This window comes from Lissotriton helveticus, chromosome 7 (genome assembly GCF_964261635.1).
Source record: "Lissotriton helveticus chromosome 7, aLisHel1.1, whole genome shotgun sequence".
In the NCBI taxonomy this organism is placed as follows: Eukaryota; Metazoa; Chordata; class Amphibia; order Caudata; family Salamandridae; genus Lissotriton; species Lissotriton helveticus.
Window position 1 is genome coordinate 1,041,826,330 of NC_136068.1, and position 15,104 is coordinate 1,041,841,433.

Below are 15,104 nucleotides of genomic sequence, written 5' to 3' on the forward strand. Positions count from 1 at the left end.
TCAGTTAAAAAACTTTAGGAAGTGCTCCAGGAAGGTTTTGATATCCTAATACCACTAAGAACAATAAACATGACAAAAGCAAACAAGCATCTTGAAGAAATGCAGAATTAAAAGAGATACAACAATAAATTGCAAAGCTGAATGCATCTGGCTCAAAACAAATAGCAATCATGACAAACTTCCCCTACACAAACGCAATAGAATATACAAGTCAACAATCAAAAAAACTAAAGAGGTTTTATTCAGACAACATTCAAAATGTTAAATATGCAAATAAAGAATCGTATACAATTCTCACAGAATTTCGCAAATCTAAATGCTCAGAAGGAACTTCTCATTGCTCAGGAATTTACTGACTAACTGGAAAATCATTACAGAACCAAAACAGTCATGTTGGACTTCTACTTCAAAACAAAGGAAAACCACTAGCACCAACCCAGCCCCTCCCCTCCAAGAGCAGGCTAGCCAAACCTCTGTGTTCCTTCAAACAACTATCACAAAGTACATTTCTGTTTCTTCTCAAAACAAGCAGGCCAGCTGGCTGCTCTTCTGACTATTCTCCATCACAAATCTTCAAGAACATTCTTTTAACTACCTCTTCTGCTACACCAGTAAGAATCATCATCAATAATGAACAACATGAATCTTTCCAGAAGACTTTAAAAAGGCATACATAATCCCATTAGAAAGAAAACAAACTTGGACCCACACAACCCCAACAACTACAGACCAATTACAAATTTGGCTTTCTGAGCAAACTAACAGAAAGAACACTATTCACCCAGATATCACAATTAATTGAAGATAACCATACTTTCCTACTTCCAAACAGGATTCCACCCAGGAAGAGGCACACAATCTGCCCTCATCACTATCTGGACGACCTTAAAAACACAGTAGACCGGAACAGGATTGCAGCACTACTTCTCTAGGCCCTCTCACCTGCCTTCAACCTAGTTGACCATGACACTGTAATCCAAAGATCTATGAAGCCAGCATAGAGGGGCTGCACTCGACTGGATCACATTCTTCCCTCAAAACAGAGCACGTCAGCCATACTCCGCCTATCTCATCCAAAATCTACTTTAAAAAGCAGGGATTCCTCAAGGCTCTATTATCTCACCCCTGCTTTTCAATATCTACATGAGGTCATTACCGGCAACGATCACTTAATTTCAGCTCACATGCTATAACTATGCAGATTACACGCAAATACTCCTTAAACTGGAAAGCCACAAAGACATTGAAAACTCAAAAAATCTTCAGTTGCAAAGAGTCTTTGATCAGTGGATGACAGAGCCATCTCATACTGAATGTTTCCAAAACTGAAATACTCGCATGTGGGTGGCACCCCAAGTATTGCTTTAAGTAAACTACACTGGGGTGTTTATGACGGTGGGATGGCCATCCCAGATATAAAGAAATACTATTGAGTGGCGGAATTGCTAGCGTTAAAGAAATACTATTGAGTGGCGGAATTGCTAGCGTTTAAGGACTGGGCCTTTTTGGATAGGCAAGAGCTGGCATATTGAGTTGATCAAGATGCCAGGTATGGAGGACACAAGGTGATTCTCTGAAGCAAGAAAAGAGAACGGGTCTTGCCAAAGCAAGGGGTCAAAGTGTGACGAGAGTCAAGTCAAGTCAAGTCAGAGAATTTGTATAGCGCACTACATACCCAGAGGGTCTCAAGGCGCTTGAGGGGGGGTGGGGAATTACTTGTCGAATATCCACGTTTTAAGTTGCTTTCTGAATGCTAGGTGGTTCTGGGTAAGGCGAAGGTAAGTGGGAAGTGAGTTCCAGGTTTTAGCTGCCAAATTGCTCTGCACGAGAGGTGCAGAGCAATTTGGCCTGGACTGGCAGACTCACCTACCCGACGCCTCTGTGGCATAGTGACATGTTTCATGAGATTGGGGAATTGGGGGGCTTCTCCGGGTGGGCATGGATTGTGATAGAACATATGAGCTAAATTTGGAGGAGCCAGGTCACGATATGATTCGAGACCCTTCGCCAGGAATTCAGGATGGCGGAGTCAGAGTACAATCGATTCCTCTGGCTGGGACACACCCTGCGGAGCCACATTCTCAAGGGAGAACAGTTCCCAGAAGTATCAGCTCTGGAGGACCGTTTGGTCACGGAGCCCATCACTGAAAAAGCAATATCCACTATCTATAAAAAACTGATTAAAATCTCTCAACATATTGGGAGCACTGAGAGAAACATGGACAGATGACTTGGGCGACATTGATGACAAAGAATGGGTAGAGGCTATCCAGAGCACTTGAGATAGTCATTAGAACAAGATTCCGACTGGTCCATTTTAGGATTGTACATTGGTCTTACTTTTCAAGAACCCTCTTGCACAAAATAGGTAGAGCGGACACGCTACTATGCCTCCAGGGATGTAACCAAGAGGGCACCTTTTTTCAAATCCTATGGGAGTTTCCGCTGATACAAGACTTTTGCGTAAGGTTGTGCCGGAAATGTCCAGTGTTCTGTCTTTACCTATGCCCCTAGATGCAAAAGGGCTCCTCCGGATGGTGTCAGGTGAGGAAACCTGGTCGACACACCCGAAGATTTGGTTAGCGCTGGCGGCAGGGTTGCAAAGCGCAATATAGCAAGGTCATGGGGTCAAAGTATTCCCCCCAGCATTGAAGATTGTGAATCGGGCGTCGACTGAAGTCAGAGAGCAGAATCGATGGTTTATCAAAGTCGGGATACCCTAAAAAGTGAGAAAAGGTGTGGAGTGCTTTCAAGGGTTACTAATCAGAGGGTGTGCTACTGGAAGCAGCAGGGGAGTTCCTCTGTTTTGTGCCTGACAATGATGTCCATTTTCCAAATTGTGCACTGGCCGTGCAAGCACCATCCTGAAGATAACTCAAATGTGATTTAGACCGGTTGTAATTTTCATTGCTAAAAGGTGACATGTAAAGCTGTATTTACCTCCTGTATAAGCGGTCTACTGAGAAACATTTTCAAGAAAAACATTTTTTTAACTCACATGTGGCGACTGGAAAAAAATGTTGGCTGCACCTGGCCTGACAATCTGGGACCACCACCTATCTAAGGCAGTAAGAAACCTTGGAATTACTACGGACTCCAAGTCATCAATAAATGCTTAAAGTGGACAGATTAGGAAGATCGTGATTCATTACTATAAAAACTGCATTGCAACTTTCCCCACCTAGGAATTGAACACAAGGTCCAGGCTACTATCTATTATGTACTGTCTAAAGTTAATTACTCCAGAGGCCTCTATCACGAATCATCATTTATCAACTATTAAAAGACTACAATGGATTCAGAACTTTGCCGCCAGACTTTTCCTACATTTAAAGCCACAAGCCCACACACCCCCGCCTTTAGTGGCTCTACGTTAGTTACCGGTTTCCAGAAGATCCACATTCAAGCTGCTATGTATCTCCCACAAAGCAGTACATGGAACAAAAATGCTTTTCATCAGGAATGAAATCACCAAATGCATTCAACAAAAGAACCTCCGCCCCAGATTGGTGCTTCGCCTCAAAACCCCAACATATAAGGAAAAAAAATGGGTGGTACATCTTTCTCTGTTCAAGCAGCTAAGCTATGGAAATCATTGCCCTCAAACATGGCTCTTTTCTATATAACCACCGTACTTGAACGTACAGCATATTCCTGTGTATTTAAACATGTATAATTTGATTACATGTATTTAGATATGTGCATTTCTTTGTACAAATATATATATTACTTGTGGTTAAACAATATATAGATATTCTTTAGGTCTGCTTAACTAATGTATATATTATGTATAAAATATACAAATTTATTAGTTTATGCTTAAGATGTATATAGATTAACCACACCACATGTGAAAAGTGTTCCCTCAATGATTCTCAATTCCTCAAAGTAGCCGGTGTGCTGTGTCTTTCAGCAGTGCAGGTGCGTGCATTTATTACACCAATATCTTCTGTAAATTATAACCCGCTAACCCAGATACCATGGATAATAACTGATGTTCTCCATTCATCTTTAAGGATTTTCAACACTGCATTTAATACAAGAATTCAAAGGGTTTCTTGTATTAAAAATAACCTTGTCCTGGTTATTCCGCGACGCTAATAACAGCAATACTAGAAATGAAATCTCTACCTGAATTTTACACACTACTTCCTGTCTACTGTACAGTCACTTTCTTGTAGCAGACTGCCTACTTGTTGGGGTCTATTACAACTACTGAGCTCGCTGCTTTTCAGCAGGTTTTGGTATTAGAATGCTATCATATCTCAATTATTGGACTGCTTCCAGTTCTACTACATATACAATTGTGTATGCAGGCTTAATCAGTTAAGCTTTGTGGCACTCTTCTAATGTCGGTGCATGAAGAAACACTCTGCCTTTTAAATGTTTCAAATCAGTATCAAACGTCAGCCATCGGGATCATCAATGCTCGCTGTAGGACTGAGCCGTGACTAGATACAGATCAATCACCTGCAGAACTGGACGTCTGCACAACCAACTGCTGGCCACAGGTCAGTCTAACCAAACTAAGGGGCCGATTAGGATGGCGGACGGACTTGCGTCCGTCCGCCATCCCAGAGGTGGAGGGACCATCCGCATGGGCTGCGGCGGTCCCTCCGTGCAAATTAGGATGTGACCGCCACCCTGGCGGTCACATCCTGGATATTTAACATTGCGGCGGGTGCTGCTTCAAGCAGCACCCGCCGCAATGTTAAAAGTGCATGTTTAACATTTACATGCACAAAGCGGCAGGCACCGCGGTGGTTGTGCAGTTGGTTGTGCAGACGTCCAGTTCTGCAGGTGATTGATCTGTATCTAGTCACGGCTCAGTCCTACAGCGAGCATTGATGATCCCGATGGCTGACGTTTGATACTGATTTGTAACATTTAAAAGGCAGAGTGTTTCTTCATGCACCGACATTAGAAGAGTGCCACAAAGCTTAACTGATTAAGCCTGCATACACAATTGTATATGTAGTAGAACTGGAAGCAGTCCAATAATTGAGATATGATAGCATTCTAATACCAAAACCTGCTGAAAAGCAGCGAGCTCAGTAGTTGTAATAGACCCCAACAAGTAGGCAGTCTGCTACAAGAAAGTGACTGTACAGTAGACAGGAAGTCATGTGTGTAAAATTCAGGGAGAGATTTCATTTCTAGTATTGCTGTTATTAGTGTCGCGGAATAACCAGGACAAGGTTATTTTTAATACAAGAAACCCTTTGAATTCTTGTATTAAATGCAGTGTTGAAAATCCTTAAAGATGAATGGAGAACATCAGTTATTATCCATGGTATCTGGGTTAGCGGGTTATAATTTACAGAAGATATTGGTGTAATAAATGCACGCACCTGCACTGCTGAAAGACACAGCACACCGGCTACTTTGAGGAATTGAGAATCATTGAGGGAACACTTTTCACATGTGGTGTGGTTAATCTATATACATCTTAAGCAAGAATCATTGAGGGAACACTTTTCACATGTGGTGTGGTTAATCTATATACATCTTAAGCATAAACTAATACATTTGTATATTTTATACATAATATATACATTAGTTAAGCAGACCTAAAGAATATCTATATATTGTTTAACCACAAGTAATATATATATTTGTACAAAGAAATGCACATATCTAAATACATGTAATCAAATTATACATGTTTAAATACACAGGAATATGCTGTACGTTCAAGTACGGTGGTTATATAGAAAAGAGCCATGTTTGAGGGCAATGATTTCCATAGCTTAGCTGCTTGAACAGAGAAAGATGTACCACCCATTTTTTTTTCTTATATGTTGGGGTTTTGAGGCGAAGCACCAATCTGGAGCGGAGGTTCTTTTGTTGAATGCATTTGGTGATTTCATTCCTGATGAAAAGCATTTTTGTTCCATGTACTGCTTTGTGGGAGATACATAGCAGCTTGAATGTGGATCTTCTGGAAACCGGTAACTAACGTAGAGCCACTAAAGGCGGGGGTGTGTGGGCTTGTGGCTTTAAATGTAGGAAAAGTCTGGCGGCAAAGTTCTGAATCCATTGTAGTCTTTTAATAGTTGATAAATGATGATTCGTGATAGAGGCCTCTGGAGTAATTAACTTTAGACAGTACATAATAGATAGTAGCCTGGACCTTGTGTTCAATTCCTAGGTGGGGAAAGTTGCAATGCAGTTTTTATAGTAATGAATCACGATCTTCCTAATCTGTCCACTTTAAGCATTCATTGATGACTTGGAGTCCGTAGTAATTCCAAGGTTTCTTACTGCCTTAGATAGGTGGTGGTCCCAGATTGTCAGGCCAGGTGCAGCCAACATTTTTTTCCAGTCGCCACATGTGAGTTAAAAAAAAAATGTCTTGAAAATGTTTCTCAGTAGACCGCTTATACAGGAGGTAAATACAGCTTTACATGTCACCTTTTAGCAATGAAAATTACAACCGGCCTAAATCACATTTGAGTTATCTTCAGGATGGTGCTTGCACGGCCAGTGCACAATTTGGAAAATGGACATCATTGTCAGGCACAAAACAGAGAAACTCCCCTGCTGCTTCCAGTAGCACACCCTCTGATTAGTAACCCTTGAAAGCACTCCACACCTTTTCTCACTTTTTAGGGTATCCCGACTTTGATAAACCATCGATTCTGCTCTCTGACTTCAGTCGACGCCCGATTCACAATCTTCAATGCTGGGGGGAATACTTTGACCCCATGACCTTGCTATATTGCGCTTTGCAACCCTGCCGCCAGCGCTAACCAAATCTTCGGGTGTGTCCCAGCCAGAGGAATCGATTGTACTCTGACTCCGCCATCCTGAATTCCTGGCGAAGGGTCTCGAATCGTATCATGACCTGGCTCCTCCAAATTTAGCTCATATGTTCTATCACAATCCATGCCCACCCGGAGAAGCCCCCCAATTCCCCAATCTCATGAAACATGTCACTATGCCACAGAGGCGTCGGGTAGGTGAGTCTGCCAGTCCAGGTCAAATTGCTCTGCACCTCTCGTCACACTTTGACCCCTTGCTTTGGCAAGACCTGTTCTCTTTTCTTGCTTCAGAGAATCACCTTGTGTCCTCCATGACCTGGCATCTTGATCAACTCAATATGCCAGCTCTTGCCTATCCAAAAAGGCCCAGTCCTTAAACGCTAGCAATTCCGCCACTCAATAGTATTTCTTTAACGCTAGCAATTCCGCCACTCAATAGTATTTCTTTATATCTGGGATGGCCATCCCACCGTCATAAACACCCCAGTGTAGTTTACTTAAAGCAATACTTGGGGTGCCACCCACATGCGAGTATTTCAGTTTTGGAAACATTCAGTATGAGATGGCTCTGTCATCCACTGATCAAAGACTCTTTGCAACTGAAGATTTTTTGAGTTTTCGATGTCTTTGTGGCTTTCCAGTTTAAGGAGTATTTGTGTGTAATCTGCATAGTTATAGCATGTGAGCTGAAATTAAGTGATCGTTGCCGGTAATGACCTCATGTAGATATTGAAAAGCAGGGGTGAGATAATAGAGCCTTGAGGAATCCCTGCTTTTTAAAGTAGATTTTGGATGAGATAGGCGGAGTATGGCTGACGTGCTCTGTTTTGAGGGAAGAATGTGATCCAGTCGAGTGCAGCCCCTCTATGCTGGCTTCATAGATCTTTGGATTACAGTGTCATGGTCAACTAGGTTGAAGGCAGGTGAGAGGGCCTAGAGAAGTAGTGCTGCAATCCTGTTCCGGTCTACTGTGTTTTTAAGGTCGTCCAGATAGTGATGAGGGCAGATTGTGTGCCTCTTCCTGGGTGGAATCCTGTTTGGAAGTAGGAAAGTATGGTTATCTTCAATTAATTGTGATATCTGGGTGAATAGTGTTCTTTCTGTTAGTTTGCTCAGAAAGCCAAATTTGTAATTGGTCTGTAGTTGTTGGGGTTGTGTGGGTCCAAGTTTGTTTTCTTTGTAATGGGATTATGTATGCCTTTTTAAAGTCTTCTGGAAAGATTCATGTTGTTCATTATTGATGATGATTCTTACTGGTGTAGCAGAAGAGGTAGTTAAAAGAATGTTCTTGAAGATTTGTGATGGACAAGAGTCAGAAGAGCAGCCAGCTGGCCTGCTTGTTTTGACAAGAAACAGAAAAGCGGTGCCTGCCGCTTTGTGCATGTAAATGCTGGGGGGTACCATAGGTACCCCCCCATGTGCACCCCCCACCCGCCTACACCCTGGGGGCCCGCAACGGGCCCCCAAAATCAAAAGTACACATGCTTTTCCATGGCGGAAAAACCGCCGCGGAAAAGCATGTTTACAAATGTTTCCTAATTTGGCTGGCGGTGTCTGATAGACACTGCCAGCCAAATGAGAGCTTTTCCGCCGCGGTTGTAATCCGACCGCGGCGGAAAAGTAGCGGACAGAAACCAAGACCCACCAGCCATCGTAATGCGGCGGTGGGTCTTTGGTGACTCCGCAGAGGATTTTCCGCCTCCTCCGGGCCGGAGGTGGCTTCCGCCGGCCCGGAGGAGGCGGAAAATCCTCCATCCTAATCGGCCCCTAAATGTGTACGCAGGCTGTAAGCACGGTCTCCTCACCTGCATCATACCTAAATACCTTGGCTTGGCAGCCACAGAACCTGTAGCTGGATACAGGGCAGTCACATAAAGACTAATATAGGTGGAAGCCCTCACAGGTGTGTACAACCTAGTCACCTAGATAACGGAGTGTGTAACCAACCAATTACTGGGTACATACTAGTTAGCAGCAGCACTGACTTGCGCAGAAACCATAACTAAACAGCCAAACAGTATAGGGCCTGCAACTATGGCTGGGTTAATTGCCAGTCTAGTCACAAACAAAATTAAACGTACAGATGGCCATTCTGGTAGGTAACGGAACAGGATGGTCACAAAGCGAACTGTGTATGGTGCCCAAAAAGATAAGCAACTTAGTGGTCTGTTTTAATCTGCCATTAGGCAAATACTACCTTAGGAACTAAATACGCAATGATGGATTCACAGCCGAGGCTTCCACCTAGAGATACGTTCATACGAGTAGTACTGGTACTGATATGCCACAAGACGAAGTTCCACTACTGTTGTTGCTTTATCTAAAGAGTGATATTTACAATGGAAATGCAGTATTTGGTGAATTTCGAGCTACAAAGAATGCTTGTATTGTAACACAAATACATCTGATTTGAAATCACTATATATAATATTTTACCGGCTTCAGATACTCACGTTAGAAATGGGAATTAAACAGTTACCCCCTTAAGGGATCAATTCACTCTCGAATTGCAAAAGCAAGGGGGAAACTATTATCACTTCAAAATCTTACCTTGACCAGTGTGTGCAATCACACACCCTACGGCTGAGTACAGACCAGCCACCTGCAGAACAGTGCTTCTCCTCAAGTCATAGGTGGGTAAAAACTAAACACACATCAAGCTGAAAGTGCGCACATCCCACACTTATTATAATCAGTTGCCTACGAACCTGGATATCCCCTCAGCTAAGCACAGGCAGAACTGGCAAAGCCCACAGCAGTAGAACTGGCAAAGCCCACAGCAGGGACAGAGATCTGTTCCTTGCAAAACGCAGCATGCGTACAACCCACTGCAAGGTAAGGGAGCTTTAGAACTACTTGCACAATGTCCAGAGATGTACCTAGGCCAGTCATAAACAGTTCTGGCCATGTGCAGCGGTGACAGTTTTGTGCAAGCCTTCCATTTGCAAAATTGTGCTGCGCACCATCCACAAAAATACCAATGGTTGGATACAAACCAGTCGCCTCCATAACTGGTCTAAATCACAAATCGCTGGGTAGGCCAGTTGAGGAACTGAATACAGCCAACCATAAAGGTCAGTCTCCTACAAAACTGGGTCATCACACAAGTCGTGCCACAGCAAGTTTCTCGACAAGTCACCTGAAGCCCACAGATAGGCAATGGCCCATCCACCACCCTCTCAGAGAAAATTCCCAGCCCACCTGCCTTCCAGATTCCACAGCTGTCACTGAGCTCCTGGGGTACGGGTCACTTATCTCCCACCTCGTGGAACCGACCCTTGTGCCTCCCGCTGCACCAGCGATGACCATGGGTAAAGACTTACAGCCCCATGAACAACTGCCCACCCCCTGTGCACGAATTCTCCCCAGCTATCCCTGGCCGCATGGGTGCCACCACTGCCACCTCCCGGGTCCCCAGGCTGCACCCTCCTGCGTCTCCTCACCTTGAGCAGGTCCAGAGGGTGGGTGCAGCAGGCCGCCCCGCAGGAGGCGATACCCCCGAAGTACCAGCGAGAGACCCGGCGTTCCGCCATAGTGCAGCCGTCAGCGTGCGAGCCTGGCAGGGGCAGGGAGCCAGCCGTGCTCGGTCTGGTGCTGTGAGCTGGCCTGGGCGGGGAATCGAGCGTGAGGCGGTGGAAGCAGCGGGTATAGGCCCGGGCGAGGGGGCGGGGCTGACAGAGGGGTGGGCGGGGCTGAGCCAGGACACGCCCTGCGGCCCGGAGATAGGCCTGTAGGGTGCGGATAGTAACCACGTGGGAGGCGGGCTCACGGAACTTGCAGCCCTCGGCCAGAAGGTTAGCCTTGACCGGGCGTCATTGCCGCTGAAGCCCTCTTCTCGGACCCGTCCCTGCGCCTCCGTCCCCAGTCCAGGCCCGTTAGCCCGGCGCTGAAATGACCTCCACTCCTGCAACCCCACCCACACAACATCCCTCCCCTCGCTCTGACTGGCACTGCCAGCCCATGCACCGACAACCGCCCCAGTCCTGGCCTACTTCACTGAGTGTGGTAGTGACTTTGTGGACTTCCCTTTATTTATTTATTTATTTATTTATGCATTTTTGTATAGCGCGGACTTTACCCGAAGGTGTCAGAGCGCTTCACAATAGGAACAGAACTGATACATGAGAACATTACAAGTGAGCAAAATACAAAAGCAAACGTTACATTAAATGAAGCAAAATGACAATTGTGCGCCAACAAAATATAAGAGGTAGCAAACGGTGCATTACAAAAGTGACAATCGTGAGTCAACAAAATACAAGAGGTAGCAAACGGTGCATTGCAGGAGGAAAAAGTGACGTGTGCAGGTTACAAAAAGCGTACAAAATAAATATAGAAGTATAATACTGCAATATATGGAGGACACTCCAGCACAAGAACAAACGTTACGTAGGCACTGGTGGCACTTGTGCAGGTGTCGAAACAAACAAATGTAGGAGGTAGAAAACAGTGTGTTACAGGAGAAAGTGACGGGTGCAAGTCACCCATGAGTCCCAGACACAGGAAGAAGGACAATACTGCAATAAGAGGCAGACTACCACAGGAACACACTGGGAAGACACTTCCATAGTCAAGTAAAGTAGATTTTTCAGTAGTTGAAGGGCTTCCTTCAGATAGCAGAGAGGGCATGAATTACATTTGGAAATGTCTTTGAAGAAGGAGAACTTTGAGGTCAGATTTGAAGGCTTGGGAGGAGGAGGTGGTCCGGAGCTGAGGCGGAAGTGAGTTCCAGATTCTCACTGCGCTGCCTGAAAAGGATTGGGCCATCGATCTCTCCTTCTTGAAAGTGGGAGGTTCAAGCAGTAGATTTTCCGCATTTCGTGATGGTCTAGAGCCTCCAGAGAGTTTCAGTTTATTCGCCAGGTAGCGCGGAGAGGAGGAGTGCAAGGCTTTATGGGGGATGCAGGCAGTCTTGTAGATAGCTCTAGCCTCGATGGGGAGCCAGCGGAGGGAGGATAACATGGGAGTGATGTGGTCGCTTCTTTTGGCCCCATAAATGAAACGAGCTGCTGAATGGGGGGATAGGTGGGATTTGGGGAGGCCAGTCAGAAGAGAATTGCAGTAGTCCAGTCTGGAGAGGACCAGCGATTGGACCAGGGTTTTGAGGTCATGCACCGGGAAGAAGCGACGAATCCCCCAAAGAAGGCGCAGTTGGTATCGGGCAGACTTTGCAATTGAATTAATGTGGGAGAGTAGATTGAGTTTTGTGTCGAGTATGACACCAAGGGATTTTGCGCTGTCGACAGTGATGGGATTAGTGTTCAGCAGATTCATCTGGTCCATCCATGATTGCACCGGGGGAGGAGAAAGTGAGGAGGAGAGGAGGAGGAACTCAGTTTTGGAGGGGTTCAGGATCAGTTGATGTGTTGACATCCAGTTATGAATGGAGTCGAGGGTAGAGCTTAGGACAGAGAGATCGTGAGTGGAGGCAACCTTGAGGTAGATTTGAGTGTCGTCAGCGTAGAGGTGATAGTTGACCCCAGATTTACTTAGGAGATTTCCCAGAGGTTCCAAATAGAGATTGAACAATGTGGGTGCAAGAATAGAGCCTTGGGGAACACCTTGACCCACCGCCAAAGGAGGTGAAAGACTGTCCGCTATTTTGATCATTTGGGATCTATCAGAAAGGAAAGAAGCAAACCATTTAAGCACGGTGCCCTCCATGCCCATTCTCTGTTGAAGGGTGTTGAGGAGGGTGTTGTGGTTGACAGTGTCAAAGGCTGCCGAAAGGTCAAGGAGAATTAGAAGACAAGACCCCCCCCCGAGTCTAGTATTCTCAGCGCGTCATCGATCACTTGCAGCAGGGCAGTTTCAGTGCTGCAGTTTTGGATGAAGCCGGACTGAAAATTGTCAAGAAGATCATTGTCCTTGATATGACGTGAGAGCTGTTTCGCAACACATCTTTCTGTGATCTTCGCAAGAAAGGGTAGGTTAGTGATGGGGCAGAAGTTGTTGAGGTCATTCGCATCCGCAGTGGGTTTTTTAAGCAGAGGGGTGACCTGCCCAGATTTGAAGGGAACAGGGAGGGAGCCTTGACAGAGGGAGAGGTTGACTAGAGAGGTCCAATAGGGAAGAGAAAGGGTATAGAAGTCAATGGCAATGGCACTGGGGATGGGGTCGAGCGAGTGGTTGGAGGGCTTTGTTTCGAGGATGCACTTGAGGAGGACATCTTCAGAGATGGGGTCGAAGTTCTGCCAGATGGCTAGTGATTTGCGCTCCTCTGGAGGGGTAGGATGAGCGACCTGAACCACAAGTGATTTCACTTTTTCGTCAAAGAATACAGCGAAATCCGCAGCTTTCTTTGTAGAATCCTCCAATTTGGAGGTTGGGGGAGAGTAGTTAGAGGTCTTGATGAGATCAAATAGTTTTTTGGGTCTATTTTTGGCTGAGTCAAGGAGGGTTCTGAAGTGTGATGCTTTCCCAAGGAAGATGTGCTTGTGGTACTCGGATCTTGCTGAACGAAGCGTGGCCAAGTTATCGGTAGATGGTGCTTGCCTCCAATGTTTCTCCAGGCGTCTTAGGTGCTTCCTTTCTTCATATAGGGATTTGCTGAACCAGGGTGCTGAGGGAATCGGCCTTTTCTTTTTGCTTTGGAGAGGAGCAACGCTATTGATTTCGACTGCAAGGACTGAGAGGCATTGTGAGGTGAGATCATCAACATCTAGGTTCGGGTCTAGCCTTGGAAGTGACAGCAAAGCTGATTCACAGAGGGAAACAGTGTCAATATTCTTAGCGTCACGGAACCAGGAGGTAGCCCTCTTAGGTTGGCCAAGAGTGGTAGAGTGTGCTAGGAGAAGAGAGAATGGAATGAGGAGGTGGTCAGACCAGTCTACGTGAATAGGGGTAGCGATAGAAAGCATGCCTGCTTTAGAAATAACAAGGTCCAGGATAGAGCCCTTAGAGTGTGTTGATTCTGTGCAGTGTTGGGTAAGATCGTTTGTAGAGAGGAAGGAGGCCAGCCGGTTCGCGGAAGAGTCTTGCAGGGAGCCCCAGTGGAGATTGAAGTCACCCACGAAGGTCTTATTGTCACCTTGTGCGTATTGGTCGCTGATGAAGTCAGTGAGTTCCTCCATAAACGAAGGGCCACTGCCAGGTGGGCGGTATATGACATGGAATCTAAGGGGTGAGCGGTGGTGTAGTTGAAGCTCAAGAGATAGACATTCAAAAAGTGCGGAATGCGCTGATGGGAAAAGCCTTGAGTTGAAGGGAGTTTCTAAAGATAACTGCAACACCTCCCCCAACTTTGATAGGTCTGTCATTCCTGAAAATAGAGTAGCCCGTGTGTAGGAGGAGATCAAACATGGAATGAGAGGTATCGTTGAACCAGGTCTCTGTTAAGAAGAACAGGTCAATATTGTGAAGGGTGATGGTATCAGAGATTTCGAGTTTGTGTTTTATTGCAGATCTGCAGTTGTGGAGCATACAGCGCAGTTCTGTCGAGACTGTTTTGGTGACGGGGGCACTTGGGCAAAGAAGGGTGATAGGGATATTATACCTATATGGGGGTGCACGGGGGTGTCTAGGTGGATGCTTGGTTCTGACAGAGGAGATGGTTGGAATAGAGTAGGTAATTGGGTTACTCGGAGGTGCTGGTTGAAGAAGGGTGGCGTTCAAAGGCTTGTGTGAGTGAGCAATGTTTGCAGACGACAGGTTATGCTTGGCTATAATGGTGTGAGGGGTCGAGGTGCATCTCGTGGGAAGGTGAGAGTTTTCCAGAGGAGTTGAGGAGAATGGGAAAGTTGAAATCTTAGAGCTTAAAAATGAAATGAAGCTACAAGCTGGGAGATGGAGGTGATGAGAGAGCATATCTTATTTTCGAGAGAGAGTAGGGCAGAACACGGATGGTTGGGTGTCTCGATGGCAGAGGTATGGGGTGGTATAGGTGGTGGGAGGCAGGGAGAGGTAGGAGGACAGGAGGAGAGTTGAGGTATAGGGTTCATAGGTGGGGAAAGGGGGAGGTTGAGAGCGGGGGTTGGGGTATCAGAGGAGAAGGGGGGGTTGTATTTGATGGCGCTGCACGAAGGGAAGGAATTAAGGACATGTTTAGGGGGGGATGGGTGTGGAACAAGACTGTGGGGAGGAGGGAGAGGGGAGGACTGTGAGGAGTCATAGGAGTGTAGGAGGTTTGGGCGGAAAAAAGGGGAGGTGGTTGGAGAGGTCCTGTTGGCTAGGAGCGGTGGCTGTGAGGGAGCCGGTATCTGGTAGAGTGGGGGGGGTTGGGAGAAGGGGAAGTTGACGACAGGAAATGGTTCTGCTGTGCCTGAAGGGGGGGGGGGGTGGAAAGGGGAACCAGGGGGGTAAAGGGGGGGCAGCACAGCATTGCTAGCGGAGTGGGGGGAA

The 15,104-nt window shown here is 46.1% G+C and overlaps 1 protein-coding gene across 1 annotated transcript in view; it reads right to left on the reverse strand.

Annotated features, from left to right (window-relative positions):
- Nucleotides 1-10,434, reverse strand: part of SLC25A10 (solute carrier family 25 member 10) — a 189,879-nt gene extending 179,445 nt beyond the window's left edge. The window contains exon 1 of the mRNA XM_078653836.1: nt 10,208-10,434. Within this exon, the coding sequence (XP_078509962.1) occupies nt 10,208-10,297 (90 nt within the window). The 5' untranslated portion in view covers nt 10,298-10,434. The remainder of the gene's footprint in view (nt 1-10,207) is intronic.
- Between the last annotated feature and the right edge of the window lie 4,670 nt (nt 10,435-15,104).